A 16,206-nucleotide genomic window follows, 5' to 3' on the forward strand; every position below is an offset into this window, starting at 1 on the left:
TTCTTTTTTATAACACACTATTATTGTGTTATTGTTCATTTCTCTTGTTAAGGTTGTTAGCAGTTGCCTTATATATTGTGGTGACCCTATGCTGGGTGCATAGATATTTAACACTGTTATATCTTCTTCTTGGATTGATCCTTTGATCATTATGTAATGTCCTTCCTTGTCTCTTAAAATATTCTTCATTTTAAGGTCTATTTTGTCTGATATGAGTATTGTTACCCCAGCTTTCTTTTGATTCCCATTTGCATGGAATATTTTCTTTCATCCTCTCACTTTCAGTTTGTATGTGTCCCTAGAAGTGAAGTGGGTCTCTTGAAGACAGCATACATATGGGTCTTGTTTTTGTATCCATTCAGCCAGTCTATGTCTTTTGGTTGGGGTGTTTAGTCCATTAACATTTAAGGTAATTATTGATATGTATGTTCTTATTGCCATTTTATTAATTGTTTTGGATTTGTTTTTGTTGCTCTTTTTCCTTCCTTTCTTTTCTCCTCTTGCAGTGTGATGACTATCTTTAGTGTTGTATTTGAGTTGATTTTTCTTATTTGTTTGTGTATCAATTGTAGATTTTTGGTTTGTAGTTGCCCTGAAGTTTTGATATAGGAGTCTATATATATATACACGAGATTGTTTTAAGTTGTTGGTCTCTTAGTTGCAAGTGCATCTCCAGTGTCCTGCATTTGTACCCTCCACCTCTCACAATTTCTGATTTTGGTGGCATAATTGTGTGTGGATGATTTCGTATCTTTACTGTATATATGCCTTTACTAGTGAGCCTTGTCATTTGTGGTATTTTTGTTTCTGGTTGTGGCCTTTTCTGCCTAGAAAAGTTCCTTTAGTCTTTGTCGTAAAGCTGGTTTAGTGTTGCTGAATTCTCTTAGCTTTTGCTTATCTGTAAAGCTTCTGATTTCTCCTTCAAATCTGAATGAGAGCCTTGCTGGGTAAAGTAAATCTTGCTTGGAGGTTTTTTCCTTTTTTCATCACATTAAGTATATCATGCCACTCCTTTCTGGCCTCAGCATTTCTGCTGAAAAATCTGCCAATAACCCTATCGGGGTTCCCTTGATGTTATTTGTTTTTTTTCCCTGGCTGCTTTCAATATTTTCTCTTTGTCTTTAATTTTGGTCAGTTTGATTAATATGTGTCTCAGGGTGTTCCTCCTTGGGTTTATTTTATATGGTACCTGTTATGCTTCCTGGATTTGAGTGAGTGGTTCCTTTCCCATGTTAGGGAAGTTTTTGGCTATTATCTCTTCAAATATTTTTTCTGTCCCTTTCTCTCTTTCTTTTCCTTCTGACACCCCTATAATATGGATGTTGGTACGTTTAATGTTGTCCCAGATTTCTCTTAGACTGTCTTCATTTGTTTTCATCTTTTTTCTCTTTTCTCTTCCACATCAGTGATTTCCACTAGTCTGTCCTCCACCTCCCTTATTCGTTCTTCTGCCTCCTGTATTCTGCTGTTGGCTGCTTCTAAAGAATTTTTTATTTCAGTTACTGTATTTTGCCTCTCTTCTTGCTTAAGTTTTATATCTTGTATTTCTTTCTTTCTTTTTTTTTCTTTTTTTTTTTTTTTTTAGGGCCACACTAGTGGCATATGGAGGTTCCCAGGCTAGGGGTCTAATCAGAGCTGTTGCTGCTGACCCATGCCAGAGCCACAGCAATGCCAGATCCGAGCCGCATCTGCGACCTACGTCACAGCTCAGGGCAATGCGGGATCCTTAACCCACTGAGCGAGACCAGGGATCGAACCTACAACCTCATGGTTTTTAGTTGGATTCGTTTCCACTGTGCCATGATGGGAACCTCTATCTTGTATTACTTTGCTCAGTGTTTCCTGTAAATTATCAATATTTGTCTCCAGTTTATTTCCAATGTCTTGTATCATCTTCAGCACCTATAGTCTAAAGTCTTTCTCCTGGAGGCTTAGAATCTCCTGATCACTTAACTGTTTTTCTGGGTTTTTTTATTTCTCCCTTATCTGAGTTATAGTTCTCTGTCTTTTCATTTTTACAGGTTTTTGGTATGGTGACCTTTTTACAGATAATAGAGTTGTAGCCTCTCTTACTTGTGGTTGAAGTAGGTACAGGGGCTTGCTGTAGGCTTCCAGATGGGAGGTAATGGTGCCTGCCCACCTGTAGATGGGACTGATTTCTATCCCTCTGGAGGGTGGGGCTTTGTCTCTGGGTGAGATTAGAGGTGGCTGTGTTCCTGGGGGATCCTTAGGCAGCCTGTTTACTGATGGGTGGGGCTGTGATCCCACCTGGATTGTTGTTTGGCTGAGGCTTCTCAGCACTGATGGGTGGGGCCAGATTTTCCCAAAATGGCCACCTCCAAAGAAATGCACACTGATGAATATTCCCAAGAGCTTTGCTTCCAATGTCCTTCCCCCACAATGAGCCACATTCACCCTCTGTTTTCCCAGGATGTCCACCAAGAACTGTAGTCAGGTCTGACCCAGATTCCTATGGAGGCTTTGCTTTGCCTTGGGACCCAGTGCACGTGAAAGTCTTTGTGTGCCTTTTACAAATGGGGTCCCCATTTCCCCCAGTCCCGTGGAGCTCCTGCACACAAGCCCTACTGGCCTTTAATGCCAGATGCTCTGGCGACTCTTACTTCCAATGCCAGATCCCCAGGCATGGTGACTTGATGTGGGGCTCAGAACTCTCACTCCTGTAGGTGATTCTCTGTGATACAGTTAATTTCCAGTCTGTGGGGCTTCCACCCAGGAGGTATGGGGTTGCTTATATCAGGTAATCACCCCTCCTACCTCTTGATGTGGCCTTCTCTTTGTCTTCTGGAGTAGGTTGTCTTTTTGAAAGTTTCCAGTCCATATGGTTGAATGTTGCTCAGCATTTGGTTGTAAATTTTGTTGTTTTTATGAGAGAAGTTGAGCTCCAGTCCTTCTATTCTTCCATCTTAACCCCCTTCCTTATTCTTTTTTTATGACTGAGTAAAATTCCATTGTATATATGTACCACAACTTAATCCATTCATCTATCAATGGTTGTTTCCATGTCTTGGTTATTGTGAATAATGCCGCTAGACACAGGGGTGCATGTATCATTTTGAATTATAGTTTTGGCCAGATATATGCCCAGGAATGGGATTGCTGCAGCATGTGGTAGTTCTATTTTTAGTTTTCTGAGGAACCTCCATACTGTTTTCCATAGTGGTTGTACTGATTTACATTCCCACCAATAGTATAGGAGGGTTCCCTTATCTCCACCCCCTTTCCAGCATTTGTTTTTGTAGACTTATTAATGATGGCCACTCTGACTGGTGTGAAGTTGCTACCTCATCTTAGTTTTGGTATGCATTTCTCTAATAATAAGTGATGTTAAACATTTTTTTCATGTGCCTACTGGCGTCTCTATGTCTTCTTTGGAAAAATGTCTATTTAGTCTTCTGCCCATTTTTAGATTGAGTTTTTTTTTGTTATTGTTGAGTTGTATGAGCTGTTTACATATTTTGGAGATTAGGCCCTTGTTGTTTGAATCATTTGCAATTATTTCCTCCCTTTCTGTAAGTTGTCATTTTTTTTTTAATGGTTTCCTTTGCTGTGTAAGAGCTTGTAAGTTTAATTAGATCCCATTTATTTATTTTTGTTGTTATTTCTATTGCTGTGGGGGAATGACCTAAGAAAACATATTTTTCCAGAAAATACTTTTATATCAACCCCTTTTCTCCATGTTTTCTCCATGGAAGGGATTCCAATTACACATATATAAGCCTTCTTGAAATTGTTCCACAGCTCACTGATGTTGTTCATTTACCTTTTTGAGTCACTTTTTTTCTTATTTTAGATAGTTTTTATTGCTAAGTCTTCAAGATCACTAATCACTTCTTTTGGAATATTTAATTTGTAGTTAATTCCGTCTAGTGTAACTGTTTCTTTAAGCATCAGACACTATAGCTTTTAGCTTTTCTTTCACATTTCTATTTATCTTTTTTGAATATAAGAAGCATGCTTATAATAATTATTTCAATGTTCTTAATGGCTAATTCTGACATTTTTGGCAGTTTGGGTCAGTTTTGACCATTGATTTTTCTTTTCATCATGGCCATGTTTCCCCGCTTTTTGCATGTGTGGTAATTTTTTATTGGATGCCAGACATTGTGAATTGTGTCATGTTTGTTGCTAGCTATTTTTGTATACTTATAACTAGTGGTGTGTGAACTGATTTTTAAAATTCTCTGTGGGTGTGTCTTTATGTGAAAAAAACACCATCTGGAAGGATATATGGTTTAAGTTAAGGTGATGAGTAAAAAGTTGGATTTAGGGAAACAGAATCTCTCTTTTTTAAAAATTTTAAAAGCAATTGTATTTATTTATTTATGGCCATGGTTGTGGCATGCTGAAGTTCCTGGGCCAGGGATTCCTGTGCCACAGCAGTGACAATACCAGATCCTTAATTACTAACTCATAAGGGAACTCCCTATAAACAGTTGTATTTAAAAAAAATGGGCACATATTAATTTCTTTTTGCAATAAAATTGAATAGCAAAAGAATCAAAGTTCAAGAGAGATAACAGCTGTGCCTGGCACAAGTCATGTCCAGTAAGTAGTCAACAAACATCAGGAGCACACATGCAGTCAAGCAAAGACAGGCTTACTTCATGATAAGGAAGTGCACACCCTTCCAGGGCCAGACTATTAGATAAGAGGATATTAGGAAGGCCTCTTGCAGGATTTAGGCTTTAGTGCTGGGTGATTCTAAGAAGGATTTGGGAAGAGAAGGCAAGTTCTGTTTTGACTGTTTTCAGGAATTTGGTGATTGAATTATCTTGGTAATTTATACCTAAGGGGTGAGAAAATTAAAATGGGTAAATAAGGAGTATTTACTGTTTTCCATAGTGGTTGTACTGATTTATATTCCCATCAACAGTGAAGGAGGGTTCCCTTTTCTCCACCCCTCTCCAGCATTTTTTTATAATGATTTTTATTTCTTCCATTATAGCTGATTTACAGTGTTCTGTCAATTTTATGCTACACAGCAAGGTGACCTAGTCACACATACATGTATACATTCTTTTTTCTCACATTATCATGCTCCATCACAAGTGACCAGACATAGTTCCCAGAGCTATATAGCAGGATCCCATTGATTACCCATTCCAAAGGCGATAGTTTGCATCTATTAACCCCAAATTCCCATTCCTCCCATTCCCTCCCCCTCCCTCTTGGCAACCACGAGTCTGTTCTACATGTCCATGGTTTTCTTTTCTGTGGGAAGGTTCATTTGTGCCACATATTAGATTCCAGATATAAGCGATATCATGATATTTGTCTTTCTCTTTCTGACTTACTTCACTTAGTATAAGGGTCTCTAGTTCCATCCATGTTGCTGCAAATGGCATTATTTTGTTCTTTTTTTATGGCTGAGTAGTAGTAGTATTTCATTGTGTATGTATACCACATCTTCCTAATCCAGTCATCTGTCGATGGGTATTTAGGTTGTTTCCATGTCTTGGCTATTGTGAATAGTGCATGTGTCTTTTTCAAGGAAAGTTTTCTCTGGATATATGCCCAAGAGTGGGATTCCTGGGTCATATGGTAGTTATATATATAGTTTTCTAAGGTACCTCCATACTGTTTTCCATAGTGGTTGTACTAACTTACATTCCCACCAACAGTGCAGGAGGGTTCCCTTTTTTCCACACCCCCTCCAGCATTCATTATTTATGGACTTATTAATGATGGTCATTCTGACTGGTATGAGGTGGTATCTTGTGGTAGTTTTGGTTTGCACTTCTCTAATAATCAGGGATGATGAGCATTTTTTAATGTGCTTGTTGGCCATCTGTATATCTTCTTTGGCCAGCATTTGCTATTTGTTGACTTGTTAATGATGGCCATTCTGATCTGTGTGAGACGGTATCTCACTGTAGTTTTGATTTGCATTTCTCTAATAATTAGTGATGCTGAACATTTTTTCATGTGCCTGTTGACCATTTGTATGTCTTTGTAGAAATGTCTATTTAGGTCTTTTGTCCATTTTTAAATTGTTTTTGTTTTGAGCTGTATGAGCTGTTTGTATATTTTGGAGATTAGGCCCTTGTTGGTTGCATTGTTTGCAAAGATGTTCTCCCATTCTGTGGGTTGTCTTTTCATTTTTTTAATGGTTTCTTTTGCTGTGCAAAAGCTTTTGAGTTTAATTTAGTCCCTTTGGTTCACTTTTGTTTTTATTGTCATTATTCTAGGGAATGTAAATTGGTACAAGCACTATGAAAAACAGTATGGAGAGTCCTCAGAAAACTAAAACTAAATATAGAACAACCACATGAGCCAGCAGTCCCACTTCTTGGCATATATTCAGACAAAACTTTCATTCAAAAAGATACATGCACCCCTATGTTCACGGCAACACTATTCACAATAGCCAAGAATGGAAACAACATAAATGTCCATCAACAGATGAATGGATTAAGAAGATATGGTACATATGTACAATGGAATACTACTCAGCCATAAAAAGAACAAGATAATGCCATTTGTAGCAACATGGACACAACTAGAGATTCTCATACTAAGTGAAGTAAGTCAGAAAGAGAAAGACAAATACAGTATGATATCACTTATTATGTGGAATATAAAATATACCAGAGATTATCCTAACTGCAAAACAAAAACAGACTCATGGACATGGAGAATAGACTTGCGGTTTCCAAGAGGGAGTGGGGAGGAAGTGGGATGGATGGGGTATTTGGGGTTGGTAGATGCAAACTGCTAGATTTAGAATGGATAAGCAATGAGGTCCTGCTGTGAAGTGGGGGGATCTGTATCTAACCTCTTGGGGTAGAACATGATGGAAGACAGTATGAGAAAAAGAATGTACATATATGTATGACTGGTCACTATGCCGTACAGCAGATATTGACACATCACTGTAAATCAACTGTACTCTAAAAAAAGGAGTATTTACTCATTTTGGAAGAGGGCAATGTTTAGCTATTTTTCTGGTTGCTAAGAGTCCTTGTCCCTGCTTATTTCCGACTCACAGAGTGGCCTTTTTTTCTATTTTGCCCCATCTGAATCATGGAGTGGCTTTACCTAAATATTGCTCATAATCTTTAAGGGTTATTTATATTCAGTTGGGAACACTATAGCTAATGTGTCAGCTATCATCTCTGGGGCCATTCAATGATATTCATATCATCAATAATTTCCTCCCTCCATTTATAGCTTATTTTGCTGATGATAAGATGACTCCATCCAAACTTGTATTGAACTATGCTGGCATACTGGCTCTAATCCTACAGACTTTACTGTGCTTCTCATATGCCAGAATAATGCACAGCTGAAGAGGAAAAATTCAATTTGCTTTATTCACAGGAGATTTGTCTTCAAATTTTCTTCCCAGGCTAGAGCAGGCTGTGAACAGAGTTCACAGCTGAGGCCTATGGGATTACTATCTGTTCCCTTGAGTGCCTATGACTCTATGTATGAATCGTAGGAAATACGGGTTATTTCATAATCATAGGAAATATATAATCATATATGTAACATATAAAATATAATATATAAAATCATAATAAATATGTAATCATAGGAAATACAGGTTATTAGTTTTCTGCTGAAGGAGAGAGGAGATTTCCAGAGGGAAAAGTTTTTATGTTTCATGTCTTAAGAGACTTCTTATTGACTCATGTGTGCAAATGGATCTATGGAAATAAAAGTTTGATCTGTGGAAATAAAGTCTTATGTGCGTGTGTGTGTGTGTGTGTGCATGCACACATATGTGATGAGATTGTTTTTGTAACATCTGTCACATACTTGTTGAAATAACCCTTGTTAATACTCATTACTTTTAACATTTATCTAGAGTTTATTAGTGCCAGACAATTGATTTCTATGTATTATCTTATCTGTTCCTAACAAGTGAGTAGACAAACACACTGAAAAATCTCATGAGATGTGTATTATTAGGAGAAACAAGGCTTGAAAGCTCAAATAACTTTCAAAAAGACACTGCTGGGGAGTGGCAGTGTTGGGACATAAATCACATTCTAAAATATTCTAAATCCTGTGCTCTTAAAAACCACTTTCCAGTGGAGCATGCAATTAAAGCAACATTCTACATATGCAGATTCTTAAAGATATTGGGCTCTATCTAATATTACTGAATTAATATCTCCAGAGCTGGGGTAATTCGCACTTTAAAAAACTTGCCCTTGAATGCTGCTGTCCACAGATCAGTATTTACCAGAATACAAGCGTGGGCTGCATACTCACATAACTTCCAGTTTGAAAACTGTCCATATTATTGTTTTTTTAATCATCATTCTTTCATTTAATATTTATAGAATACCTACTGTGTCTACGGCTGTATACCAGATGTTAAAAGGTCATAGGAATAAAAACGTATTTCAGCTGCATTATAGATGATCATGAAGGTCTTTAAGTAACTAATTTAGATAGGACGTGATGAATAATACATAATATTTATTGACACAAGTGAAATCCTATGAGTATTCAGTGGAAGAAGAAATTACTTCCAGCAGCAGAAAGTTGGCAGGAAACGTGTTTTGAGCTGGGAAAACTTCAGGGAGAGACTGACTCTTGAAGTAGCAGTAAGATTTGAGTATATGAAATTATGCTGTTTCACATGGTGTATGTATTGGATAATTGTAGTTGGCTTTCTAGAGTAAAAGAAAGAAGCTGCCGTGTTGTGAGAGGGATTATGAAGAGGGCCATGCAGCAAAGAACTGTGGATAGCGTCTAAGAGCTGTGAGTAGCCCCTTGCTGACAGCCTGTAAGAAGGCAGGAATCTGTCTTATGGTAGCAAGGAAATAAATTCTGTCAATAAATGAGGGAGCTGTTGTATGCAGATCCATCCTCATTTGGGCCTTCCGATGAGTTCCAAGTCCTGGTTGACACCTTGTCTATAGCATCTCAGAGGATGCAGTTAAAAGGCGTCCAGATTCCTGACCCATAAAACCATAAGACTTTATTTCCATAGACCAAACTTTTATTTCCATAGATCCATTTGCAAGGCTGAAATCTTGGATTGAATACGTTTTCTTTTAAAAAGATATTGCCAGGTTCCTATTAATAATACGTGAGAGGATCATTTTTCTTACATCACAGCAATTAACAGGTATTACCATTCTTTTACAATTTTTGCCAGCTGCATTGGTTGTAAAGTTGTTATCTCATTGTAACTTTCATTTGCAGCTCCACAGTAATAAATCGAGCAATTTTCCTATGTCGCTTGGTTCTTCGTTTTGATTCTTTAAAAATTGGCATTGTTAAGTCTGGGTGTTTACAGGTGTAAAATCGAAATCGAGGATCAAACTTAAAGCATTTTTTTCCCTATCTCCTTAAGGGCTTCTCTCACATCTTGGTTTCTCAGGCTGTAGATGAGGGGGTTTAACATGGGGATCACAATCCCATAAAACACGGAAGCCAGTTTTTCTTGCTCTTGAGACTCTAGGGTGCGGTGGTGCAGATACATGTAAGACAGAGTCCCATGGAAAATGGTGACTGCTGTCAGGTGGGAGCCACACGTGGAGAAGGCTTTTTTCCTCCCTGCAGCAGAAGAGATCTTCAGGATGGCAGCCAGGATGAATATGTAGGAAAAGATGATGATTGACACAGTGAACATCAAGTTAAACCCCACAAAGGCTGCTAGAAGCATGATGTTGAAGTAAATACTGGAACACGAGAGGGCAAGAATTGGGGGTGCATCACAGAAAAAGTGGTTAATTTTATTGGATTTGCAAAAGTTCAGTTGGAAAGTAAGACTTCCATTTACACAAGCATTTAGGAAGCCCATGAAGCATGAGCCAATCAAGAGTTGAATGCAGACTCTCTGGGACATGACTGTTGGATAGCGGAGTGGGTTACAGATGGCCACATAGCGGTCCACCGCCATAGCAGCCAAGATATAACCGTCACTTGTTACAAAAGTACCATAGACAAATAATTGCACCATGCATCCTATGAATGAGATGGATTTTTCTGTACTCATCAAATTCTGCAACACCTTGGGAGTGATAGCAGTAGCATAGCAGAGATCAACAAAAGCCAAGTTTTGGAGGAAAAAGTACATGGGGGTGTGAAGGGAAGCTTCAATCTTGATGAGCAGGATCATGCCAATGTTACCCACCAGGGTGACCACATAGATCCCCAGAAACACTATGAAGAGGACAAGCCAAGACTTGTGTTGACCAGCAAATCCCAGGAGAATGAATTCCTTCACTTCGGTGCCATTGTTTTGTTCCATGGGTGGCAAAGATGAAATATCAGCTGAAAAGTTGCAAAGGAAGAAGAATATAGAAAGCTAAGATCATTGCGATTTTTAAATTATTTTTGGAATTGAAAATAGTATAATGTGGTTTCGTAGTGGGTCCAGAATATTTTCTATGACATAATTGACTTGGTTTTAAAGGCAACCATGCAGGTGACCGAAGCTTGCTACCCAAGTTAGAGAACTTGATATACAGTGTGGGGAAACTGCCACGGATCAGAAGGTGTGTGTTCAGGGTGTGAACTGGCGTTTCATCAATACCTCAATCAAGGAGCAAGTAAAATATTTTCATTTATTTTTGCCTACTTCTATTGATCATATAATTTTATGAAAAGACCACAATCTACCAAAGCACATGTCATTTCATCTGAAAATCTTGACGCATCCCTAAGGTTCCACATGATCTTCCTTCTAGTTTACTCCCTTATCCTCATCTTAGATTCTGTTTTCCCGTGTTAACGCACCAGGCATCATGGACTCCTCTTGTTCCTTGCTCTCCTCTACTTCTGGCCCTTCCAGCATGATCCTCCTGACTTAAATGCTCTCCGGTCCATTCTTTATTTCCATGAGCATTTCCATTGCTAACTCTTATTCTTCTGGTCTCAGTGTGAATGATACTTACTCTGGGTTTGTTTTGACCACCCAAATGAGCCATTTTTCTCCTGCCATAAGTCTGGTTCCTTTTGATTCATATGAGTTTGAATAATTATTTTAGAGATTGTTCTGTACATTTTTGCTTAATTTTTATTTCTTCGTGGATTGTAGGTTTCACGAATACAGCAGTTGGGGCAAGTGCCTACGTCTGTAAATAGTGGCTAAATGAATACATGAACAAAGGAATGAATGAAAGAATGGATAAATGAAAAGATTTATAAAATGCAGAAAACAACTACTTAAGTTAAATAAAGGTTTTTTTCCCTGTAATTAATGTACACTGCTTCCTTTTTATTCTTGTTTTTTTTTTTTTTTTTTTTTTTTTTTTTTTTAATAGGGCCGCACCTCTGGCATGGAAGTTCTCAGGCTAGGGTTCCAATCAGAGCTATAGCCGCCAGCCTATGCTCCAGCCACAGCAACACCAGATCTGAGTTGTGTCTACGACCTAAACCACAGCAAGGCCGGATCCTTTAACCCATTAAGAGAGGCCAGGGATCGAACTCTCATCTTCCTGGATACTAGTTGGGTTGTTACCACTGAGCCACAATGGGAACTCCCACTGTTTTCTTTTAAGAAGCTGCATTTATTTATTTTTCCTTAATGTGCCTCTCTGATTCAAAGAGTTATGACAAGTTAACTATAAGAACAGAAAACTAAAATACATAGCCAGGATTAAAAATAAGTTAAAACATTCATGCATTCTTTGGTTTATGTATTTAAAAATAACTACTCTGTGTCTACTCTGGACAAAGTACAGAGTAGGAGCTGGCAAAGCATTGTTTGCTGCCTATGCATTTAAGATTGCTATTTCTTTTGGCTGTTCAAGCATTACATGATGTCTGTCACTGTCCTTGGTAATTTTCTTTGCTGTAAGTCTACTTTATATGATATTAATATAGTCACATTTTCATCCTTTTGACTAATGTCTTCACAATATATCTCTTCCTTTCTTTTACTTTAAACATACATTATGTCATTACATTTGAAGTCAGTTTCTGGTACAGAGCATTTAATTGCATCATGTTTTCCTATCCACTCTGCCAAACTCTTTTTAAAAAAATCAATATCAAAGGGAAGAATCTTAGAATATTAAGATGACAGAGTATGGAAAGAACAAAAAATATGGATAAATGCAATAGACTTAACTTCTGTTAAGTTTTCAAAATTATGTTTGATGGTAGAAGCAAAAAGTTTGACCTTGTCTAATATGGTTCTCAGTGGATGTAGAAGATATATTTAAAACAATTATATTATGAATGGGGAGAGTAAGGAGATAAAGAGGGAAATAAACTTTCCATATTCACTCAAACTGATAAAATGTATCTGGAATATAAAACTCTCTGTCTTAACATTAAAAAAAGAAAAAACAAAGTAGAAAATGGGTAATGACTGGAAAATTCACCAAAGAGCTACACAGATGGTGGGCAAGCATGTGAAAAGATGTCCAATATCATTGGGCATGAGGGAAATACAAAATGAGATATCATCACACATCCAACAGAATGACTAAAAAAAAAAAAAAAAATGACAACACCAAAACCTTATTTCATAACGACTTCATTTGCAATAGCCCCAAACTGTAAACAACCAATGTGTCTTCCAATAGGTGATGGGTTAAAGAGACGGTGGAATGTCCATGCTGTGGAATATTGCTCAGGAATAATGAGGAACAGACTACTGAATGGATCTCAAGGGCATTATGCGGAGTGAAAGAGTCAGTCTGCAAAGGTCACATAGTGCCACATTTCCTTTTTTCTAACATTCTCACAATGACAAAATTACACAGATGGGGAACAGACTGCCAGGGCTCAGAGTGGTAGCAGGAGGGGAGTGTGTGACAATAAGGGGCAGCACGAGGGAGATCCGTGTGGAATCTGACCTCCGTGATAGAACAGGTCCATACACTGATTGTAGTGGTGGTGACATGGATCTACACATGTGACAAGATGACACAGAACTACACATACACACACTCACACACACCAATATAAAAGCCCTGGTTTGATGTCATAATCATGCGATACAATCTTTGAGGGAAAACTGGTTGAAGGATACACGGGACCTCTCAGTACTATCTTTGCAACTTTCTGTGAATGCATGTTTAGTTCAAAATAAAGCTTAACAAAAATGAAGAAGAAGAAAAAGTAAGCCTGTTAACATGTCAGGTAAGTAAACTTATGTGAACTACTCAGCAAAGGGCCAGGTATTGAATTAGTGCTCATTAAATAGCCATAATGACACATGCAAATACTACATTAAGGGCATAAATATTGATTGACTGATGTATTGATTGATTGAGTTATTCAATTACTTATTGTCCTTATCCAGGCAACACTCAGCCCAGCTGAATTCTCCCACACCATTTCCATAGTATCACCATGGAATGGTGTGGAAGTGATTCCTCCTGCCTGGCTCTGGGGCAGGTGGAACTGTGGTTCTGAGCCTTTCACTCTGCCACTTCCTGGACACACAGCAGTGACACATGGCTGATGTGTACTTACACGGGAGTTGTGTCCAGATTCTCTTTCTGCAACAGGTCGAGGCTGACTGCTCACCACGTCTCCCTGTGTGGTTCCTTCCAGTCAGAGAGTCTATAGCTGGGGCCCGAGGGATCAGTACTGAATACCTTGGGAATCTGAGGTTCTGGGCCTGAGATGGAATTGGAAAAAATAGCATTCAGTAGTTATTTTCTGCTGAAGGAGAGTTCAGATTTCCAGAGGGGACACATTTATTTTTATGTTACTGCCATTAGGGACTTCTTGCTTTCATTTTTGACAGTTGTTCTGCTTCTGACAAACTATTATTATTTTTTTGATTAGAGTATAGTTGATTTACAGTGCTGTGTCAATTTCTGGTGCAGACAAATACCATATACCATTTATATGTGGAATCTAAAATATGGCACAAATGAACCTATCTAGAAAACAGAAATAGAGAACAGACTTGTGGTCACCAAGGGGGAGTGGGGAGGGAGTGGGATGGACAGGAAGTTTGGGGTCGGTAGACACAAACTATTACATTTAGAATAGATAAGCAATGAGGTCCTACAGTAGAGCAAAGGGAATTATATCCAGTCTCTTGGGGTAGAACATGATAGAACAGAGTATGAGAAAAAGAATGTGTATATACGTATGGCTGGGTCCCCATGTTGACAAACTGCTTTTTATCTGCTTCCCCTCTCCCTCCTTGCTTCCTTGCCTCTCCTTCCTCCCTGCATTCTTCCTCCCTTTTTTCCTTTCTCCCTTCTTTTATCTTTTCTTCCTGCCTTCCTCCTTCCTGCCTCCGTGCCTTTTGGCAGGGGGAGGAGTGTGTGTGTGTGGATAATAACAAACCAACCAAATGGTTAAAAATTCAGATGGGTGGAAGTTCATAGAGTAAAAACCCAGTCTCTTTCAATCCCTTGATTCAATCTCTGGTTTCCCACCCTGAAGATCACCACTGTTAAAAGCTGCTGTCATTTCCCCAGATATAAACCTTGCACTGCATTTGTAAACATGTTAGTAAATATTCTTTTTTCTTCCACCACACAAGTGTTGGCATGTTATGCACATTGATCCTCAGGGCACATTCACTTAATATTTCTGGGTAATCAGTGTAGAAAGGGAAATCTCACTTTATTATTATACTTTATTGAATAGAGACATTCCTTAATTAGTTTAATCAGAAGCACCCTCCCCCCCATTGGTAGACAATTACAGTCTATTTATTTATTTATTGAGTTTATATTGGATTTACATATTAACATATGAGGAAGTGTCAAAAAATGGGATGGGAGAGTGTTTTGATTTGCTAAATTCTGATTTTTACAGATTTCTTGATAAGATCTTTCACTTTTTCTTGCTAAGTTTATTTTAAGTTTTTTCAGGGAGAAATCTATATTCTACAATAACTTGTTTTTAATAGTATTAATTTATGTACAGTAATTTTATTTAGCAACCTTGCTGAATTTCCATATTGTTTGTGAGAATTGATTCTCTGGGTTTTCTTAAAAAGAATCATGTCATTTTATTTAATTAATTAATTAATGTATTGTCTTTTTGCCTTTTCTAGGGCTGCTCCTGAAGCACATGGAGATTCCCAGGCTAGGGGTCTAATTGGAGCTGTAGCCACCAGCCTACGCCAGAGCCACAGCAACACGGGATCCGAGCTGCATCTGCGACCCACACCACAGCTCAGGGCAACGTCGATACATAACCCACTGAGCAAGGCCAGGGATTGAACCCGCAACCTCATGGTTCCCAGTCGGATTTGTTAACCACTGTGCCATGACGGAAACTCCAAGAATCATGTCATTTTAAAGTAAAGATACTTTATGGAGTTCTCTGGTGGTGCAGCAGTATATGGATCTGGCATTGTCACTGCTGTGGTGAAGGTTCAATCCCTGACCTGGGAAATTCCACATGCCACAGGGTGCAGCCAAAAAAAAAAAAAAAAATTTAAAATATCATCTTTGTTGGGGTATAATTTACATACAATAAACATACTCATTTGAAGGTACTTTTTTTGAATTGTGAGAAATGTTTATATCTATGCAGTTGTTATCAGGTTAAAAACACAAAATTTTTCATCATCTAAAATTTTTCTTTGTTTTTTTCCCAGTCATAAATTCTTTCACAGGTAACCACTGATCTTATTTCAGATTTAGCCATGTGGTTGTATGCATTAATAATTCATTTACTTTCCTTCAGAAGCAAAGGAAAGTTTATTATTAGTGTTATTATTTTATTATTACTGTTTTTTTTAGGGGTGCACTTGCGGCAAATGCAATTTCCCAGAGTAGGGGCTGAATTGGAGCCGCAGATGCCAGTCTACACCAGAGCCACAGCAATGCGGGATCTGAGCCAAGTCTGCAACCTACTCCACAGCTCATAGCAATGCTGGATCCTTAACCCATTGAGAAAGGCCAGAGATCAAACCTGCATCCTCATGGGTACTAGTCAGGTTTGTAACCTGCTGAGCCACGATGGGAACTTTCAAATGTTTTATTCTTGGATCAAGGAATGGAGAGGCATGAGCTTCCACTCTAGAGTCTGTACTCTCCCTCGATAATTCCTTTATTTTTATTTTTGTATTGTATTCCATTGAGTTAATATCTTACAATTTATTTACATATTTAATTGGTCAATTAATAAACATTTTGATTGTTTCCATGTTTGGCTATTATCAATAGAGATGCTAAGAACATTTTTATACAAGTCTTTGTGTGAAAATATATTTTCACTTCTTGTGGATAAATAAGTAGGAGTGGAATTTATGGGTCATATAGCAAGTGTTTATTATTTCTTTCTTTCTGT

The 16,206-nt window shown here is 38.1% G+C and overlaps 1 protein-coding gene across 1 annotated transcript; it reads right to left on the reverse strand.

Moving 5' to 3' along the window:
- Positions 1 to 9,304: 9,304 nt before the first annotated feature.
- LOC110258750 (putative olfactory receptor 5AK3) lies at positions 9,305 to 10,236 on the reverse strand. Its single transcript, XM_021082017.1, has one exon. It carries the CDS (start codon positions 10,232 to 10,234, stop codon positions 9,305 to 9,307), a length of 930 nt encoding a protein of 309 aa, XP_020937676.1. The 5' UTR covers positions 10,235 to 10,236.
- Between the last annotated feature and the right edge of the window lie 5,970 nt (positions 10,237 to 16,206).

This window comes from Sus scrofa, unplaced genomic scaffold (assembly GCF_000003025.6).
Source record: "Sus scrofa isolate TJ Tabasco breed Duroc unplaced genomic scaffold, Sscrofa11.1 Contig414, whole genome shotgun sequence".
Classification (NCBI taxonomy): domain Eukaryota; kingdom Metazoa; phylum Chordata; class Mammalia; order Artiodactyla; family Suidae; genus Sus; species Sus scrofa.